Source organism: Acanthopagrus latus, chromosome 6, assembly GCF_904848185.1.
Source record: "Acanthopagrus latus isolate v.2019 chromosome 6, fAcaLat1.1, whole genome shotgun sequence".
In the NCBI taxonomy this organism is placed as follows: domain Eukaryota; kingdom Metazoa; phylum Chordata; class Actinopteri; order Spariformes; family Sparidae; genus Acanthopagrus; species Acanthopagrus latus.
In genome coordinates, this window is record NC_051044.1 from 13,695,242 (window position 1) to 13,714,319 (window position 19,078).

The 19,078-nt window shown below is 41.7% G+C and overlaps 4 protein-coding genes across 4 annotated transcripts; 3 read left to right on the forward strand and 1 right to left on the reverse strand.

Annotated features, from left to right (window-relative positions):
• The first annotated feature begins 675 nt into the window (after positions 1–675).
• si:dkey-264d12.4 (epithelial membrane protein 3) lies at positions 676–4,357 on the forward strand. Its single transcript, XM_037101206.1, has 5 exons — positions 676–884; positions 2,932–3,036; positions 3,215–3,317; positions 3,473–3,613; positions 3,794–4,357. The coding sequence occupies exons 2-5, from the start codon at positions 2,959–2,961 to the stop codon at positions 3,967–3,969; spliced, it is 498 nt and encodes a 165-aa protein (XP_036957101.1). The 5' UTR covers positions 676–884; positions 2,932–2,958; the 3' UTR covers positions 3,970–4,357.
• Positions 4,358–4,765: 408 nt separating this feature from the next.
• fam83e (family with sequence similarity 83 member E) lies at positions 4,766–11,269 on the forward strand. The gene is made up of 8 exons (XM_037101158.1): positions 4,766–5,078; positions 5,174–5,905; positions 6,617–6,763; positions 7,923–8,047; positions 8,131–8,565; positions 9,636–9,870; positions 9,951–10,160; positions 10,579–11,269. Exons 2-8 carry the CDS (start codon positions 5,435–5,437, stop codon positions 10,777–10,779), a joined length of 1,824 nt encoding a protein of 607 aa, XP_036957053.1. The 5' UTR covers positions 4,766–5,078; positions 5,174–5,434; the 3' UTR covers positions 10,780–11,269.
• A 272-nt stretch (positions 11,270–11,541) lies between these two features.
• On the forward strand, positions 11,542–15,634 carry utp3 (UTP3 small subunit processome component). Its single transcript, XM_037101172.1, has 16 exons — positions 11,542–11,778; positions 12,019–12,106; positions 12,574–12,630; positions 12,727–12,783; positions 12,865–12,958; positions 13,045–13,113; positions 13,220–13,341; positions 13,450–13,605; positions 13,706–13,777; positions 13,994–14,034; positions 14,122–14,218; positions 14,416–14,559; positions 14,635–14,765; positions 14,845–14,911; positions 15,126–15,233; positions 15,347–15,634. Exons 1-16 carry the CDS (start codon positions 11,762–11,764, stop codon positions 15,434–15,436), a joined length of 1,410 nt encoding a protein of 469 aa, XP_036957067.1. The 5' UTR covers positions 11,542–11,761; the 3' UTR covers positions 15,437–15,634.
• Positions 15,501–18,928, reverse strand: ppcs (phosphopantothenoylcysteine synthetase). The gene is made up of 4 exons (XM_037101201.1): positions 18,817–18,928; positions 16,701–17,235; positions 16,518–16,621; positions 15,501–16,206 (listed from the first exon to the last, which is right to left on the reverse strand). Exons 2-4 carry the CDS (start codon positions 17,230–17,232, stop codon positions 15,880–15,882), a joined length of 963 nt encoding a protein of 320 aa, XP_036957096.1. The 5' UTR covers positions 17,233–17,235; positions 18,817–18,928; the 3' UTR covers positions 15,501–15,879.
• Positions 18,929–19,078: the final 150 nt, after the last annotated feature.

Here is a 19,078-nt window from a genome sequence, read left to right on the forward strand (position 1 = left end):
TGCTGCCAGTAACTTGCTTATAATGTGTGTTCACTATACTAATAACAACATTGATTGTTATATGTTGCAAATGAAATTCATTTAAAGTGCAATGAACATAATGAAGAAAAATCATTTCACAATTCCACAGTTTGATGATTTGTGACCTGTGTTATACTGTCATCTTAACTGTATTGCACTGTATTGCCTTAGTACCTTATTGTTCATCAGACAATTTCTTCCCTTTCCATTTTCTCTTACTATAACTAGTGTCATTTCATAAAACTGAATCTCTATGCAAATAACATTTCTTTCTGAGGATCAAGTTTAAGATCAAAAACTGTGTTTTGTGTCTTGGGTGGTCCAAGACTTCCTGCACATGTACAATGCAAAGTGGGCAGCAATCAGCCCTTATTTCCTGCCACTCAATCACTGCTCCCTGGAAATACTGTGTTTGTCTTCATGCCAAGCAGCTCAGTTCAATGAACAGCATGAGTACATGCGTAGCAGTGTGGCTTCAATTATACAACATGCTGTTTGTTATGACAAATAAGCTTCAGTTCGGGATTCACAACCTCATTATGTTTTGTTTTTGAATGTGAATGCAGATTGGATGTGTGCCCTACAGCTTGAACATGTTCTGTGTTCATGCCAGTCATGGAATGTCATTTTTGGTGTTGAGCTGGTCCAGAACACAGATTTGAGGGGGAGGGCAGGGAAAGTCTTGAGGAAATGGGTGTTGAGAACTCCTCCTATATCTAACTCCACATTCCGCTTTTGTAGACTTCTCCCCAAGATTTGGAGCTAAAACGTCTGAGAGGACAGAAAGAGCACAGAGGGAGGACAGCAGCAACAGGGAAAAATATCGGAGACGTCGACTGAAGGGTGCAGACTGAAGCTGAAGGGTAAGAACTTCCTCCTAACATAAACAGAAGTGACATGTCTGGATTTTCTATTACTTTCTGACACTTACAGTTCCGTGTGATGTCTGCTGGTCACACCCAAATGTGGCCAAATGATGATATTGCTTTAAGATTTTTGAAAACACAATTTTGCTCTTCCTCTGTGAATTGCTTGCCCTTTCAGTCACTGTTACTTTCCCTCTATCTGTGCCAAGTGCTTCACACTGTCCTGTTAACCAGATGTAGCAGTATGTAATCAAACACATGCCTCTCTGAATTGTCCACAGTCTAATGGCTACAGATTTCCCTGTAAGGGCAGAGCTGGTGGGAAAGACAAACATGTGCAAGACGTAGAAAGTCTGAGTGGACTGTAAAGCTGAGGGTTGGTAATATACAAAAAGTACACATCTACATGGAGCAGTGTTTGAAAATGAATTCAGTGGTCTGTAAAAAACATGCAGTGGTTTCACAAAAAAATGTTGCAAATGCAAATGTTTTTGTATTTAGACCAGGGGTGTCAAACTCAATCCACAGACAGGGTCACGTTAAAAAATAATAATGAACTTAAGGGGCAAAGTCAGAACTTTCCCACTGGGGTGACCAGGTTACAGCCAGTGATTCTAGGCAGGCAACAAATAATGACTGCAAAAGAACCGTCTCTTAAGGCAGTGGTTCTCAACTCTTTGAAGTTGTGACCACCAAGAAAAGTCATGTTCGAACCCCCAAAGACATTATTTTTAAGTCTGAAAAAAATTATTCCCAAGACTGAATTATTTTATCTTATTCTCCATAGCTACTGAGGGGCCTCCATAGTCAAATTTTCTTGTGACCAACTTGAGGGCCTATGAACTGTGTATCCCCTGACGCCTGAGGTATCTAAAGGTCCACATCCCCTCTGATGTTACCCTTAGAGGGGCACTGTGTAACCTCTGTGTTGTGCTGGAAGCCGGTCCCTCAAATTGTGTTAGCAGACTCCATTTCTAAGCTAGAAATGACCAGGCATCCGAGAATTTGCATGAAATCAAATCCTTTGGACTGTTGAAGAAAATCCATCTTACGTCTTTCTTGAAGAAATCTACAGTCCAACGGCATTAACCAAGAGAGAGATGGGGAACGTCTCGTATTCGACATCACGCTATGATCTGCTCACAAATGGCCATAAAAAAGTGATTAATTAATACATGGAAATTGCAACAAATTGTTTCAAAGAGCCCCTTTAAAAATGGCTACTATTTAGGTGCGTACCATCATTGCTACACTCCTCTCCACTATTGTTAACTGAGTGAGTGATTGTTGGCTATCAGGACACTGTTTTTTTGTCTTTATTATCATGGCAATGCCCTACCCAGAGCCGGCTGGTTCTGCTTTTTTCCTCTTTTTCACATTGTTACATTGTCAGCAGAACACCAAGTTGGGTAAAAAAAAACACAGGATGTTGCTTGGATTATAGTGTTGTGTGTTGTGAACAACACACCATAGATACCAGCCAGTAGCCTACGTATGGCCTGTTGATAGAAAATTCTGATATATGTTTTTTATTGTTTAAACAGCTGTATCTAGGGGAACTGAAAATATCACTTCTTTTCTCAATATTGTGACTTCCCATTTCTGCTTGTGTCCTCACAAATGTTTTGATGGAAACAGTCACTGATTGAAATAAAATCAGAGTCATTCATCGCTTTTTGCCGTTTCGCCATTTTGAACCGCGGTTTCACAAGAACTTTATGGGATGTGGCTCATTGAGGGGAAGTATTTGAAAAGGGAATAAGACTTTAACGTCTTTTAATTGTAAACTACATGTTTGTTTACTGTGGTTACAGGGAGCCGATGTTCTGTTCTATTCCTCAGAGACAGGACAGGCTCTGAAGACGGAGAGACATCCCTCAGTCTGGCATGCTTGTGGCTTGATAAATGGGCAGAGATTGCCGGTACAGATGTTGAGAAGCATGATGAAAGGGCTTAAAAAGTCCTCGAGAGGCAGACAGAGAGTTTGGTGGTTCTTGGCATCGTCCTTTTATCACGATAACTAGACTGGGTTGTTTGTGCGCAGGATACAAGACTCCATCTCCCAGCAGCCATGGTTTGCCTGCTCATATCCATCCTTGTGCTGCATCTGACCACCTTGGCCATGCTCCTCATCGCCACCCTGGAGAAGGTGAGACACACAGCAGGTGTCACTGTTCGCTGTTCACTTCACTGTATGATGTGAACCAAAGCACAAAAATGCTGCACGACAACATACTGACTGTGTTTTTTCTTTCTTTCTTTCTTTCTTTCTTTCTTTCTTTCTTTCTTTCTTTCTTTCTTTCTTTCTTTCTTTCTTTTTATTTCAGTCTTGGTGGGTGTGGACTGATTCAGAAATCAGAGACCTCTGGTACAACTGCGTCCATGACAATGAAACAAAGACCTGGCTGTGCGCTGCTACCAATGAGACCGGTAAAGTATTTATCCGCGTGCTTTCTTGCATCTTGAGCATCCTGGTTTGTTGACTTACTGGTCTTGTTTCTGCACGATTAAATATTTAATCACTGCCTGAATCTTTAAGCTTGCAAGTCAATGTCATACCGTCATTCTCCGACATGCTCCCCCAGACTGGCTCCAGTCCGTCCAGGCCCTCATGGTCCTCTCTGTGGTCTTCTCCTCCATCTCCTTCCTGGTTTTTCTGGGTCAGCTGCTCACCATGACCAAAGGAGGGCTCTTCTACTTCACAGGCCTCTGTCAGGCCTTTGCAGGTGTCTGAAGACTTTTTCAATAAGCCGCATTACATGCTGAGAATTAAAACAAATGAACATTTTTATAATTTTATTAATAAATCATAAAATCTGTTGATTTTTCACCTTTGCGTGAAAATATCTTACTGTAATGACGTGACACAATCTAAACTGCAACTTTGTCATGTGTTCCTCTCGCAGGTTTCACGTCCTTTGCTGCATGCCTCATCTTCACCTTCCACAGAAAGGAGATCTTGAACGACTCAAGAGATCTGAGCAGAGGGCGCTTCGGCTACTGCTTCATCCTGGCATGGCTGTGTATCCCTCTCCTCCTGATCAGCGCCGTACTATACGTCCACCTGCGCAAGAAGCAGTGAGAGAAAGAAACAGGACGGATAAATAAAAAACCTCCTCCCTTCACTGCTCTGGTCTTCAGATTGTACATGTCTGTTTTCTTTGTGAGTCAAGATCCACCAGACAGTGCTGCATTGTACGAAGGATGTTGCGTCATCGTGGTGGCATCTCTTTACTGCTGTCACTCAAGAGCAGATTGAAAAAGATAAAAGTCATTGAAGCTCAGTCATGCTGTAAGATACACAGACTCATTTGAAAGGATTCTAACATAGAAATATTAGGTGATGCATGCTCAACTTGTTCTGCTTAATGTATGGTTGTGATTAGGGCAACATGATGCTCAAATTACTTGTTTTGTATCGCTTGTATATATTTGTGTTTGCCTATTAAAAAAAAAAAAAAACAATGTCACAATCTGTGCAAGGGCTGCTCTGTTTGTTTTTAGTGTTTCATGTGTGTCACAGTGCATGTGCAATCATCTAAGACAGAACTGTGATTTCAAAAGGGAGTGCCATCTTTGTCATTTAATCACTCATTATGTTTTGTGGCATTCATTGAATGCTCATGCAATTATCTCCAGAAAAGTCGCCTAGAGGAACATGATAAACAACTGATAAAAAAAGCAAAACAAAACAAAACAAAAAAAAACTGGCCCGTGACACTGGTACATTTTCCAACAAGGTTTCTAAGGAAATGCAATAGAACCCATATAATTGCACTTGGCACCTTCAGTTGGGAAGTCAGTCAGAGCATTACGTGATACAAAGTCACCTGTCAAGCTGGACCAGTCCAAAAAGACACGTGAGCTCAGTGTCGGCCTCTTGAATGTGGTAGTTTTATTTACCACGCACATTCAGGAAGTGTGTCAACTGAAACCAGAATATTTAAGAGTTTGATTTCATTAAGCGGCCGAAGAAGGTAAGAGACAAGGACAATAGTATCGTGACAGTGTGTCTGAGCAGTGGACCCATCTGTCAGCAGCAGAATGTCTGGAATCTAACAAGGAGTGGAAGGGTTTAGAGGAGTGAGGTGGCATGCAGGGGAGGGGACGCATGTAGCACAGAGCCGCGGCTCGAGGAAAGTTCCTGAGTAACACCGGAGCCGGCGAGAGATGAGACATGCTCTCAAGGAGGTGAGTCTCACAATTGGTTGATTTGTGTGTCTTCAAGCTGACGTTTTCCTGTTACTTATCTTAATATTCTGCTTTCTTTCTTGTGTAAACACAAGCTCGGAGACAAGGCTGCTGCAGAGGGATTGAACATGTGAAGCCTGGACGCGTCTGAAGTCAAACTCATCATCGAGACTGCGTATGTGATCTGGCAGTTCTCGCCAACATGGAAATGTTGTGACTTTTTTTTACCCGAAGGATGAATGAAATGACTTTAATGAGATTGATGGGTGACATGAGCTGACCCAGGATAGCTGTGTTGTCACTTTGATACAGTGGTTAGGTAGCACTTATTCCCAGAGACACACCAGGCTGAAGTCATGTCGAACTACCAAGAGCAGAGCCTGGATGTAAATGCAGAGTTCCACCCACTGACTGAGTCCTCCCCAGGGTTCCTCCACTGTGAGAGTGAGCGTCAAGCAGTGGAGAGACTCATCATTGAAGGGCCAGAAGCCTTTTACAGCTTCGTCGACTCCACCAAGAGCCTCGGCTGCTTCCTCTCTCCTGCAGAGATCAGCCAAATAAACAGCTGGGCCGAGGACTTTCGCTTCACCCAACTAGAGGTGCAGAAACAGGAGAATGGTATTTTTGGCAGCTTGGAGACGGAGGACTTCTGCTCCACGTATTTCCCTTCCTGCTCAGACACACCAGCCCCGGAGCTGGAGCTTGGCTGGCCTGCAAAAAACTTCTGGCCGCCGAAGGAGAGCATTGCAGTCTACACCAGTCCTCCAGCTGAGAACAAGCCTCCTGTCAGAGAGATCATCAGGCAGCACCTGCAAAGGGCCACGAAAGTATGCCAATATAATGTGGATCACATTTGTATGAATGGGTTTTTTTTTTAACTTTCACACCACTGCATTTCAGAGAGAACAGGTGTACTTTTGCTCAACTGTGTTTATTTTATGGCTTAAGTTGATTGCCTCTTTTTAAATTAAATGTGGTTTGACTGATAGTTGACCATCTAGCTTCCAGAGTCGTAGAATACAGACGCTTTGGGTCAAGATTCTGCCTGAATTCTGACCTGAAGCTTTACAGTGAGCTCAAAAATATAATGAACTCATTCAGTTTAAAGGTGCTATTTGTAAAAATATATGAAAGCATATTTTTGCATCTTATTCCCAACTTGTTGATGGCTGATGCTTTGGGATGGTGGCCAACCCGTATTAAGATCCCAAGCGTCAAAACTATGAAAGGTTTTAAGATGTGAAGCAATCCGCACCAAGTACACTGCTTGACTGGTAGAAAATTCTTCAATACATTTCAACCAGTTGATAGGAAGTGCTCCTCAGAACGACTAGATTGACTCGACTGCTTTTTGCTAGGTCAGGTTCACGTATGTGAAGTACCTCATCACCTTAACTCAAGGTGAATGATGGGATCATTTTCTTAGTATCAGCAAAGAAAAAACAAGAAGCAAAAGAAGGGTTTCGTTTTCTGACAGCATTCACTCTCTGATTAGTTCCCTCAATTAGATGCTAAGAGACAATTTGTGTGCTATGCAGGTAATTGCCATTGTGACGGACCAACTGACAGACAGTGCAATAATCAGCGATTTACACAGAGCTGCCTCCAGGGGTGTCCCTGTTTACATCATCCTGAACCAAAGGTCCATTCAGGAGAATTTCACGCTCAACAGGCTCAGGCATCCGGTGAGTCACCTCCTAAATGAGCACACACCCAGAACCCATCCTCGCGTTCATTTTTGCCACAGCAGTGATAACACCAGAGAGTTTGTGCATTCAAAACCAAGCCGCACCAATCCATCATGTCAACAAATTCTGCAACTGGTCACAATCACATATGAAAGTAACATACTAGCTATTGAAAGCTAGACAGACTGCATATCTACTCTAGAGAGGTATCTAGTAAACTGCAAGTGTTTCTTTTGGCATTGGTATGCATATGTAAGGAATGCAAAGCGTATCTGTAGCAGCACATAGCTGAACTGGTTGCACAGCATTCAGAGTTGTCTGCATTTTCTTTGAAGTGGTGGAAAACCTGCCATGACATTTTTGTTGTTAAATGAAAATGCTGTTTGATTGATTGCCAGTAGCTTTGTAAATACATTTGGGTACAGTTTGATGATCCCTTGAGCGTTTTATATCCGGCACCATGATCGGGTCAAATTTGTAATATTACCGGTAGTTCGGTGCCTGACCAAAAAACTAATATTAACCACATATTCAGCTGTACACAAAGATGGTTAACATGGTAAACATTATACCTGCCAGTCATCAGCCAGTTAGCATTTGTCACTTTGAGCATGATACTGATATACAACCCATGGTGTAGATTTCCCAACATTGGGCCAATTATGTTGTGTGTGTTACCAATTCATGAAGTATATATGTATATAGTATATATGAAGTATATGACTCTCAGCAGGACTATTTGTTTGTGCCTGCACTGCGTTTCATTGTCTGAAAGAAACACTACAGGTATGAAACATGCTGGAGGCGTATGGAAGTGGTTAGGTCGTATGGCTCGTGTACAAATTGCAGGACTGTCTTACCAGAGCGATCTGGTCCAATTAGTATTAGTTAACAACAGCCCACAGAAAACATATTTTCAGTTCATGGAACAGTCACACAATGTAATCAAGAGGATTCACTTTGGTTTAGGTTAGAGAAACATCATTGTTCATTTCAATAAAAATCACAATGCAGTGTTACTCCTGCCGATGAAATGTGAGATTTAGGATTGGTTTGCACGGCGACACGTTTCCCGTTGTGTGGTTTGCATTCTGTCACAGATAAACACAGAGTTTCCGTGTAGTTCAATCTTGAATTTAATCTTGTGATCGGGCAGCTCATGCGGGTCCGTGTTCTCGGAGGAAAGACCTTCTGTACAAGGATGGGAAGAATGGTGGTCGGGGAGATGAAAGACCAGTTCCTTCTGGTGGATTTAGACACGGTGATTCATGGCAGCTACAGGTGAGCCGTAAGGTCTACTCTTTCCCTTTACATGGATCCACACATTTGGGAGTGATGTAACGATCTGTCTTTGTCCTCTGCAGCCTCACATGGTCGGATGCCCACCTGCACCGGCAGCTCATCACCGTTCTGACTGGCCTTGTTGTTGAATCATTCGACACAGAGTTCAGGATCATATACGCTGTTTCGCTCCCCGTCCCTAACACATGTACTGTTCCCACTTCTCTTGAGGCTGTGACCTATAAGCCGAAAGAGCGACCAACTCTCAGGTTTCAAAATCAGAAACTCCCTTTGCAGCCTGCGATTGACAGCCCTCCACCCCCACCTGTCGATATGGTCCTGGACTGGAAGGCCATGGGGGTTTTCAGTGACCAGTGCGCCCCTGACAGTCCTCAAGACCAACAGGAGGCCATTGTGGCCAAGGCAATTCCGCTAAAGAACAACATGGCGTCTGATAAAAACGCCCCCATTATGGATTGTTTAACTGACACTGGAAACCAAAATGTGGATAAGAACAGGTACATCTTCAGGTTGTCTTGACTTTACCAAACTTAGAGACCATTAGTGAGTCTGTGAAGTTGTTTTTGGACCAAGCAAATGGTAGACAGATTTAAAACCCTCTTTTCCATTCAAACAAATGTGTGCCGTATACTGTACACAGGGTTAGGTAGTAACAGATCATGTCGATGCTGCCATAGCATCAGTTATCAGCTTTTCTCGATGGGAAATATGTTGTCGCTTGTTTCTTGACTGGCTTCAGCAACAAGTTTGATCAACCAACAGGCTCGTCTGGTAGCACTTTGCGACATCGTCAAATGCTTTTTTTTTTTTTTATCCGATTGGCCCATTATAAACGAATGGTTAGACAAAACTCCTGCCTAGTTTTTTTTTAAAAAACAGTTTCTAAGGGCCGACTATCTGGCACGTTGGGTTAGATTACATTGTCAGATTACAAAAAAGAAACTATGATCAGCCCCCTGATAAGACTGTAGTAACATGATCAAGAAGTATATTTTTACCTCCCCAGTGGAGGTTATGTTTTCACATGTGTGTGTCTGTTAGCAGGATAACACAAAAACCACAGACAGTATTTCCACAAAACTTGGATGGAGGATGGGTTTCGCCCAAGAGTAGACCCTATTAACTTTTGTTGCAAAATATATCTTTTCTCACCTTCTTTAACAATAAAAGATAGACCGAGTTTCCACATTTTTGTTAATTTCTCAGTGAAGGAGGTCTTAAGGTGAGTGTTGGGCCTTGGTGGAAATGTGCACACTGAGGTCTGTTCAAGTTTACACTGAAAGTGAGAGATGAACATTTGATGTAAGTGCTCCTCTTTGATTATGCCAAGCCCTCTGGATTCATCACTGTATCCAGGTCTGCAACAAAGTTAATGTGTTCTATTCTGAGTGGAGACCCATCCTCCATCCTGGTTTGTTGTAAATTATTTCGTCTTGGTGTAATCCTTCTGCCAACCAACCAACACAAAAACAACAAACTGACACGGATGAAACTATAACCTCCTTGGCGGAGGTAATTATTATTAATATGCCTTGTACTAAAGATAATGTTTCTTTCTTTCTTGCAGGGTTGAAGGCATACTGGAGAAAATCATCTCCAGACATCCCTCCAAAGAGAGGAACTTCAAGTTAAATGGCAAAACACCAACAGCACTTGAGGATACAGCAACAGAACAAACAAATGTAGAGCTCAAAATCGCCCCAACGCAGAGACAAGTGCGATTGAACAGGGAGCCCATTAAAGAAGAGGAGTACAGAGCGAGTGAAACCAGCTCCAAAGTGGAAAACAAACCTTCCTCGAGAGTAAGTAACCGGCCTTTGCCGTCAGAACACCTGAGCTGTAACCTTGATGTAAAAGCTGAGATGCGTTTCTCTCCTCACAGAAACCTTTAATACTGAGGGTCCCACAGTCTGAGAGCTTCAGCTCTCTGAATGACATCATGAAGAGGCTGACGTTGAGACAGAACCCTTCTGAGCAGCTCAACAGAGAATCAATGGCCACTGCATCATCAGAGCTGAGTCGGTCCATGATGGACCTGAGTGTAGACAACACAGATACAAAAGATGCCCCCCCGCCAAGGTTTAAGGCCACTGTGAGTGTGTGGATTCATTATATTTCTGTACGCCTGTGAAAAAGGAGTGATGGAGGAAGAGATACTTGTTGACTTTTCAGTTCACTGACGTGGGAGAACCACTCCAATATGTTACTCATGTAAAAGTAGTGTAGCATGAAAATAAAATAAGCCCAAAGAAACATATCAGAGGGGAAAGTATCCAGTATTGTCAGAATAAAATCAGAGAAATCAAACAGAAATATTCTTTAATCATAATTCTTATCATCTAGAAAACTAAACTTTATTTTGGCACTGACAAATAGGTAAACGTTGTGCTGCAGACAGACATTCACAGTAATTATTGATATACTAACCCAGGAGGAGTGATGGTAAGCAGCTGATATTATAACATTTTATTCAACCGCAATGATTTGAATGTTCTCTGTTTCCTTGGCAGGGCTTTGACCCAGATCAGATGACAGCTAGTTTATCCTTGATGAAGAGGAGGAACGACGAATTCAAACCTCTATTGTACAGAACTCCAAAAAACATCTTGCCCCGAGAGAGGCCTCGCAGCTCCAGTTACGCCCTCAGTATGGACTGGAGGAAGTCACTGGCAGAACTGGAGGAGCAAAAAGAATCAGGAGCGTTGAAATAAAATAAGGAAATACATGAGCATTATGTTCTGTCTTAACATCTCAGTGACACCTATGACCTCAAACAAACTGTGACTCTAAGAATAAAAACCATTGATATGATGAATGTGTATATGGTAACAATCGTGTATGTTGATTTGATATCCCACTGAATTAGATAATGAGATGTCTCACTGTATGTTTATATACATTGTGTGTTGCACTGCTCTACTTATAGTGTTTCTGCTCACACTTTGTCAGTAGATTCCGGAAGGTTCCCGCTTCCTGGATTGCAGCTTGCGCAGCAACGGGTTAGCTCGTAGAGTAGATGATTTGTACGGTTTTGTATATTTTGTATAATATTCCTTGAGTTTTTATGTCTGTGTACTTAACGTGGTGACTTGTTTGTTTCTGTGTACAACTGCTCCACGTACCTTAAAATTCACCCATAAATGAATAAACACAACAGCTGAAATTTAATTCCTGGTATAGTTGAGGCTTTTTTTTATATAGAGATGCACGGATTTTAATTTCAACAATTTGATTAAATTTTAAATTAGATACAAAAGTATCTCTTTTTTTTTACCCCATTTGGTCAAAATTGCATCAACATGTTTTTTAAAGAAAATAATTCTTTTGTGTCAAACACATCAATAAATGATTTTCTCGCTTCGTGCAATAGTCTTTATTTTAACATACAAACAAACCATTTAAAACTTTAAACCACAGCTAAATAAGAGATGTAGTATGCTCCAGTACAGCGGGTGGCGGTATGCACCGTTCACAGTGCCCTGCACCGCCATCAAAAGTAGAGAAGAAGAAGAAATCCCGGAAGCACATGGTGACCAGTGTGGGAATGTGTACAACTCAACTGGATCTTTACAGTTTTGTCTTATTTCAATTTCCCTACATAACCACCGGCGTACAAGCGTGTTTTTTGGTTGTCATTGTAAAGTCTCGCTTTGTTTGTTGACGTGTAACGAGCAGGTATATCTCGTTTCCGTCATGGTTCGAGCAAAAAGGTAAGTTGGGCTAAAGTTAGCTAACATCTAACTGCGCGTTATCATGTTTTAATGTGACTGTTTTCTCTGTTTGCTTGTGGTCATTAACAGTCAGCCCGTCGTGTTCTATTAATTTTTTAGCTATGTCAGCTAGACTAGGACACAGGACCCTTGAAGCTCCCAGCAAGACCAAGCGTTAAATGATATAAACATCCTGTGAATACTGCAGCTCACACATGCCTCCTCTCTTTTGCCTCTCAGGGGTAAGGCCTTACAAAGGCCAAGAAGGACCCAACAATATGATGAAGATGACCCTGATGCCTACAAAGACATGCCTGTCCCTGACAAGGTAAGAGGGCTCAGCTAAGCTGCTGTGTTGTAGCCTGCTGTGCTTTATAACCCTAAACAAAAGGCCCATTACAGCCCTTGTGTATGTGTGTCTGGGTTGTTGATGGTTGTAATACATAAAGGTGTTCAAAATATGTCAGTCATATGTACAATGTAATCTGTTTATACCCACAAGAGGGGAACTATAGAAATGCAGCCATACGATACTGATTCAATTAACGATCAGTCTGTTCATATTTGCCTCGGGTGGGGAATCAGTGCCTCAACAATCTGTGCCACAAAAACTTGAGTAACGTGTAACACTCCTCCTGACTACTGTAACATTCTTATGATAACCCCATTTGATGATATCTAGACTCATATTGTGTTGTTGAGGAAACAATTTTTTCAAACAACTTTGTTGTGGGATGTGTACTTTCAAAAGTGCTATCAGACCAATTTAAACATGTCTCCTCTCTTCCCTTTCAGAAATCAGCAAGTTACACTAAGGACAAGATCGATGAGTTCCATGACGAGAAGATTGCAGTAAGTTTACCTCAGTGTTAGTGGTCTTTTGTAAGTGTATGGTGCTGTTTCATAGTTAAAGTAACCTTTTTTGGGGCTGTGTTCTCTTTGCCACAGAAACTTCTCGCCAGTGGTGTTCAGACCGAGAGCGACGTGGAGGAACTGGATGATGAGGTGATGGCTCATGTGTCTTATTTTGGATCAGGGAAAGGAAATGTGGTTTGTAAACAAATTAAACTTCTCTAAATTTTACAGGAGGAGGTAATGGCTCTGGACGATTCTGAGTCGGAGGAGGAGGAAGAAGAGGAGGAAGATATGGAAAGTGATCTAGAGGGGAAAAACGACGAAGGTGAGCATAAAATGAACAGTTTATCTTTAGCATTTGGTTTATTGTCATCTTTGCCAATTTAACTGTGAGTTTGTTGTCCTCCTCAGATCTTCCTAATGAAATGGCTTGGGGAGCCAAGAAGAAGATGTATTACGACACTGACTATGTGACCACCAGTAAACCTTTTTTTTTTTAATCTCCTGCAATAATAAATATTGAGGCAATACATGATCATTTTGTTGTTTGTTTGGCCGATTTAATATTATTGTTTTGTAATAACAGAAGGGAGGTCTCGCGAAGAGCTGGAAGCTGAGGATCAAGAGGAAGAAGAAGAGGCTAAAAATATCCAAAACCGTTTAGCTGCAAATCTGAGCGAGGAGGATTATGATTTAAACCTTTTCCAGGTATTTTTGTCGTAAACGTCTCAACACCTGCAGTTGAATCACCACATGTGGTACTGAAACATGTTTTTTTTGTTAACTGGTTGTTTTTATGTGGCTGGCTCTATGAAGGAGTTTGCTGTGGAGGAGAAAGATGAAAGCAAGCCCGCTGAAAAGGAGGAGAGGATTGTGAAGGACCTGAAGCAGATGTCCCAGAAGGAGAAGATGAAACTTCTGAAGAAGGAGTCACCAGAGCTGCTTGAACTTATCCAAGACTTCAAGGCAAAGGTAAAAACAACCTCAGATGTAATAAGCCAATGCTTATTTTCCACAGACAAATGTCTAATTGATGTTAATTTTTTACTTACTTACTATGCGACGTCTGCAGCTCGCTGAACTGAAGGACGAGCTGCAGCCCCTCGTACAGATGGTCAAGGATGGAAAGATCCCACCAGGAAAGGTGAGTGCATTTAGTTTAATTTCCAGCTGTGAATTTGTCACCAGACTTTGAATTTAAAGCAGCCATAGTCTATATGTATTTATTTATATAGCTATATTTATTTAATACTAATAACAAAACATAGTGTATGAAAGTATGAATATGAACACAATATGTGATGTCATGTACATAGAAGTTAAGTATGTGAATCTGAATGACTTTCATTCCGTTTTCCAGGGTGCCGACTATCTCAAGACAAAACAGCAGCTTTATCTCAAGTAAGTTGTCCTTAAATTGTAATTAGATATTGCAAATATCCTGTCACAGACCTCCATTGAATGACTGATGATTCTTTTCTGCTGCAGTTACTGCACAAACATCAGTTTCTACATGGTGCTTAAAGCAAAACGGATCCCAGCTCACAACCATCCTGTGATTGAAAGACTGCTCACCTACAGAAATGTAAGTCCGTACCTCGACAGTAACACCTGTTGCCAGTGGGACTCGGACTGTGCTTTGTTTGCCGTAAATTCTTTTATTTCAGACAACCTTCTGAAGTGTGCCTCTGTTAATACCACTACAGTTTGACAATGGCAGCAATAACTGTAAACATTTGCTATAATCCTGTGTGTTACTGACTCTTCAATACCTGCCTGCAGCTCATCAATGAACTTGGTGCAGTGGACGCTCGACTTGCACCACAATATCGTAAGCTACTAGCTGGTGAGGAGGAAGGAAAAGCCAGCAGCAGAACAGCAGCAGCAGCAGGCAAGAAGACCAGAGTCACCAGCAAGAAGGAAAAGGTGAGCTACAGTTTGAAGCTGATGCTGATGTTTAATGTGTAACTCAAATGGTAACAAGTGAACATTTGTTTGCAGGATTCTGGAGCAGCTGTGCCAGAGGTTGAGGAGGACTCTGACCTGGATGACGAAGCAGCTCTGCGTTTCTACAAACAGATGGAGGAGCGGTTGAAGCTGAAGAGAAAGGGCAACGAGCCAGAGCCTGAAGAGTAAGAACAATCTGAGTCTTCAAATGGGAGCTGGGACATAAACGACTGGGGCATCTGATGAACTGTCAATTGTTTGCAGGTTGGGAGAAAATGTTGAGGAGGAGCAAGAGCCTGATGAAAATGCTAAGAGAGGAATCACGTACCAGGTACTGAGTTACAACCACTTACATGCTGAAATAATAGTGTTTACAGTCAGAGTAACATTTCTAGATACATCTTTAAAAAATGTTCCTAATACATATATGGTTGCCCTCTCATTGATGTAATGTGCTCTTTCCCCATAAAATAAAAAAAAAAACATGTTAATCTTTGTCATATTTGAGCACTTGTACTAATTATGTCCTTATACTAATTTCACAGATGGCCAAGAACAAGGGGCTGACACCAAAGAGGAAGAAAATTGACCGCAACCCCAGAGTCAAGCACAAAGAGAAGTTCCGACGTGCCAAAATCCGCAGAAAGGGCCAGGTTTGTATTCCACACGCTGATGAGAATCTTCTTACATGTATTTCTTTCTCAAGATTTTTAGATGGAAGTCCAGAGTTTATGGCAACACTAAGACCGTTCTTCATATTCACCAGGTCCGTGAGGTTCGTCGGGAGGAGACGAGATACAGCGGAGAGATGTCCGGTATTCGTGCTGGTGTCAAGAAGAGCGTCAAACTTAAGTAACCAGGAGAGAATCCAACATAAGATGCCAAGTGGAACCACGGGATTGAAGCAAGCAAGACTGATAATGGATGGTACTTGTTGTTTATTATGGGTGACTCGTGTAGTAAAGTACATCACTGATGATTGAAATGTCATTCATTGTTGTAGAAAAGACACCAAAATGTATTTCCCTGCAAATAAACATTTTACAAACTTTCACCGACATGTATATCGTCCCTGTACAGAGACAGCATTTGAAAGCTTAGAGGCTCATTTTTAAAGCATGCTGAAAAGACAAGGGAAGGCAAGATGTGTTTACAGCTACTTCTAATGTTACCATACCATACAACATATACAGTGACTTGTCAGCAAGTATGAATTTAAGTCGAGCTCAGGATCTGGAAAGCACAGACGCAACTTAGAACTGCGTCACTGACCCAAACATGCATCGTGGGTGATCACGGTCAACCTCCTTGTCGCGTTATGAACTTGTTGTGTGCTGATGACAAGTTGTTCACTATCCTGTCCTCGATCTCCACATCGTTCTTCTCGTCCTCCTCTGTGAGGATCAGCTCGGCCTGAGTCTCCGGAGTCACCACCACCACGTAACCCCGTCTAGAGTCCAGCACGTTGGCCACGACCGCCTGGTGCCTGTAGGTCTCCAGAGCCCGGCGAGCCTTCTCCAGCAGGATGGTTGCATCTGTCTCCAGCTTAAAGGATATGACAAAGGCCTGAGGTGCCCAGTCCTTCACCAGGGGGGACAATATCTTAGGGACCATGTTCATGCTGAGCTGTAAGGGAGGGGGGAAAAAGGTATATTTTCATTAATAACAAGTGGATCTGGGCAATACATATAGATTTGACCTGTTTTTATGTCATTTCCTGGTTTTAAAGGCTATTTAGAAATTACTTGTACTTTTGATACTTAAAGCAACATTATGTAGAAGTTGACTTTTTCTGTCATCTGTTTTGCGATGATTTCCCCCCCAAAAAAGGGAACTTGGCATTTAGATTGTAAATCAGGAAAGCCGATTCGGAAATATCAGCGTCTGACTTGCAATGGATTGCAGCATTACATCAGCATTTGAACATTGTCACTCACTTGAAGAGGTCCATTGGAAGACTGGATTTTATGTTCAGGCATCTCAGATGCTGGGATGTAGAAATCAGACACAGCTGCAGCCAAGTAAAACATGGCCTTGGATCCTAAACACAGAATAAAACCAAGTTATGAATAGCATCCTTGATAAGAGCCATGGCTATAACCTGACTTGTTAGGTTGTACCTATTGTGCTGAGCGCCTGTGCTGCTGCTTTGAGCAGATGCAGATACTCTGACAGGGTGTTGAACTCAACTGGCAGAAGGAGTCTGCTTTCTTTCACTTCCTGGTATCGCTTAAGCACTTTGGCGATGTTCGGAAGCACCTGCTGGTTAACCACCACTTCAGAGTTACTGGATGCTCCATCGTCACTTCTGAACTTCAGGGCGTCCAGCATGTTCATGGTGGAGAACATACGCGTGTAGGGGTAGAGGGAGCGATGCCTGTGTAGGAAGATGACGGCGTAGCCAGACTCTATGAAATACTCTGCTGAGGAGGCTCCCCGTCTGCCGCTGCTGAAGTTGTCAAGGAAGCGAACAGTGCGGGACTCGAGAGGAACTTTGGTGCCTCCTGATGTGATGAGAACCACCCTGCGACCTGCTGTAGCATGATGCACGGCAAAGGCAGTCATCTTCTCTTTCACCTCCCCAACATGGGAGGGAACAGCAAACTCTTCAGCTAACTTCCCATCAATGGATGATATTCTGGGTTCAGCCATAGCCTGATAAAGGAGAGTGAGAGGAGACAGGTGTCAGTGTAGCAGAACAGTGATGAATGAGGACAGTCAGAGCATCAGACCTGTGGTTAAAAAGGGGATGTTGGTTTGGCCAACACAAATTTAAGAGGATAACCTGATGATTTAATGTGGGATATACAGAAGAAATCTGACACTGCTGCCTGCAAACCAAACACTTAAGGTTATAATGCTTATTGTTAAACTGTAAAATGTCTTGCCTCTCTTACAGTTTGCACACCAAGCTAAAACTGGCACAGTCTAATTCACGCTTTCATGGACATTTTGCATTTCTTGAGACTGTAGTTTTGGCAATAAGATAAGGTTGATAAGATGAGACTGAGTTTGTATGTTTTGGAAAATGAAATAATAAGAAACCTAAAATCTGCAACACACACACAAAAAGTGTCAATACAAAATAAACAATGTCAAAGATTCTGTGAGGATAGTAGTAAGTCAGGATCTCTGGCAGGCAAACTCTGAGATCTATTAATCTCCTCTTAAAATTCATTTGAGTAGTATAGTTTTTGCTTTAACTGTTCATATTCATTGTGGTTTTTCATTTGTATCTTGTTCATGTCATAATTTTTGGGTTTAATTGTGTTTAAGTTTTTGCTGTAAAGCACTTTGTAAGTCCTAAATAAATAAATTTATATACACTATAAAGCTATGCATAGCTGGTTTACATTACACTGAGAGATCTAATTTTTTATATTGTTTGGCTTGTTGCCAATTTTTTTTATTGAGATATCAGTGTACATGTCGTCCAGTTTGTTTTTAGATTATGATGTAGTTTCAGACATTAAAGTTTATTTAGTGTTTGACAACCACATTTTTGTTTTTTATTGGAAAATATGTGTCGTCATCAACCAATGTATCAATATCTGTACTGGCATCAGTCACAAAAAAAAAAGACAATACAATTCAGCAATAAAAGCAAATTGAGAAAACACTTTAAACAATAAGTGAATATTGCAGATCAGATCTGAAACCTCTGTATGTTTGTAGACTTGACAGGATCACTACAGTAATGTCATATCAATACCATGAACACAACATGTTTTGATGTTGTGAAATCCTGCTGTTGCTGACATTTTGTATATTGATTTAGTGTTGGCCTGCAATGTTCATAATAACCGAGTCGTTGTCTCTGTCTCCTGCCCAGAGACTGCAGGTGCAAATGAGCTTTTAGCTGACTCTAGTACATCCAAGAAGCTGTTTACTGTCCCTGTCAAGCAAACAAACAAACAAACAAACAAACAAACAAACAAACCCATGAATACAGGCTACCTAAATCTACGTAAATTTCACAGGTGAACCTTGACTTTCACTTGCCTAATGGAATTCTGTTTGCTGTTTGACTAAAGGAAATTAATTCTCTTTAGATCATTTTGCAAAGGACAAAATAAAGTGAACATATGTGACAGGGCAGGAGGACAGGACAGGTGAGTCGTCTCCTGCACTCACTATTTGACAATAACTTATCACCGTGACAATACCATCAACTAAACAAAATCAAATCTTGTTTTTATCTTAACAATAAAAGACAAATCTGCAAAAATGCCCTACTTTATGTTCGGAGGTTGTACTCAGTCCGGAGCAGCTTCACAACAACTTCTGCACTTCCTGAGAGCGCCGAGCTTCACTCGTTGGTCTTTATTCAGACACAGTGAAACCCGACAGCGCCCCCCGTGGACGTGAGCGGCACTACATCAACCACAATCACCTGTCAGTGACGCCTCAGTAAGTTTCTCGCTTTCATATGAGGTTTCAGACTTTATGAAACAAGAGCGAGTTCACACTCCATAAGGGCGAAGGGGAAATTTGCCTT

Excerpts from the sequence above, each read along its gene's own strand:
- si:dkey-264d12.4 (XM_037101206.1), top strand. The coding sequence starts at position 2,959 with ATGGTTTGCCTGCTCATATCCATCCTTGTGCTGCATCTGACCACCTTG. Across the intron at positions 3,037-3,214 it reads TCATCGCCACCCTGGAGAAG|TCTTGGTGGGTGTGGACTGA; the intron begins GTGAGACACACA and ends TTTTTATTTCAG. Across the intron at positions 3,614-3,793 it reads CCTCTGTCAGGCCTTTGCAG|GTTTCACGTCCTTTGCTGCA; the intron begins GTGTCTGAAGAC and ends TTCCTCTCGCAG.
- fam83e (XM_037101158.1), top strand. The coding sequence starts at position 5,435 with ATGTCGAACTACCAAGAGCAGAGCCTGGATGTAAATGCAGAGTTCCAC. Across the intron at positions 8,566-9,635 it reads CAAAATGTGGATAAGAACAG|GGTTGAAGGCATACTGGAGA; the intron begins GTACATCTTCAG and ends TCTTTCTTGCAG. Across the intron at positions 9,871-9,950 it reads AAAACAAACCTTCCTCGAGA|AAACCTTTAATACTGAGGGT; the intron begins GTAAGTAACCGG and ends CTCTCCTCACAG.
- utp3 (XM_037101172.1), top strand. Across the intron at positions 12,784-12,864 it reads TGGAGGAACTGGATGATGAG|GAGGAGGTAATGGCTCTGGA; the intron begins GTGATGGCTCAT and ends TAAATTTTACAG. Across the intron at positions 15,234-15,346 it reads AAATCCGCAGAAAGGGCCAG|GTCCGTGAGGTTCGTCGGGA; the intron begins GTTTGTATTCCA and ends CATATTCACCAG.
- ppcs (XM_037101201.1), bottom strand. The coding sequence starts at position 17,232 with ATGGCTGAACCCAGAATATCATCCATTGATGGGAAGTTAGCTGAAGAG. Across the intron at positions 16,622-16,700 it reads ACAGGCGCTCAGCACAATAG|GATCCAAGGCCATGTTTTAC; the intron begins GTACAACCTAAC and ends TTCTGTGTTTAG. Across the intron at positions 16,207-16,517 it reads CTTCCAATGGACCTCTTCAA|CTCAGCATGAACATGGTCCC; the intron begins GTGAGTGACAAT and ends CCTCCCTTACAG.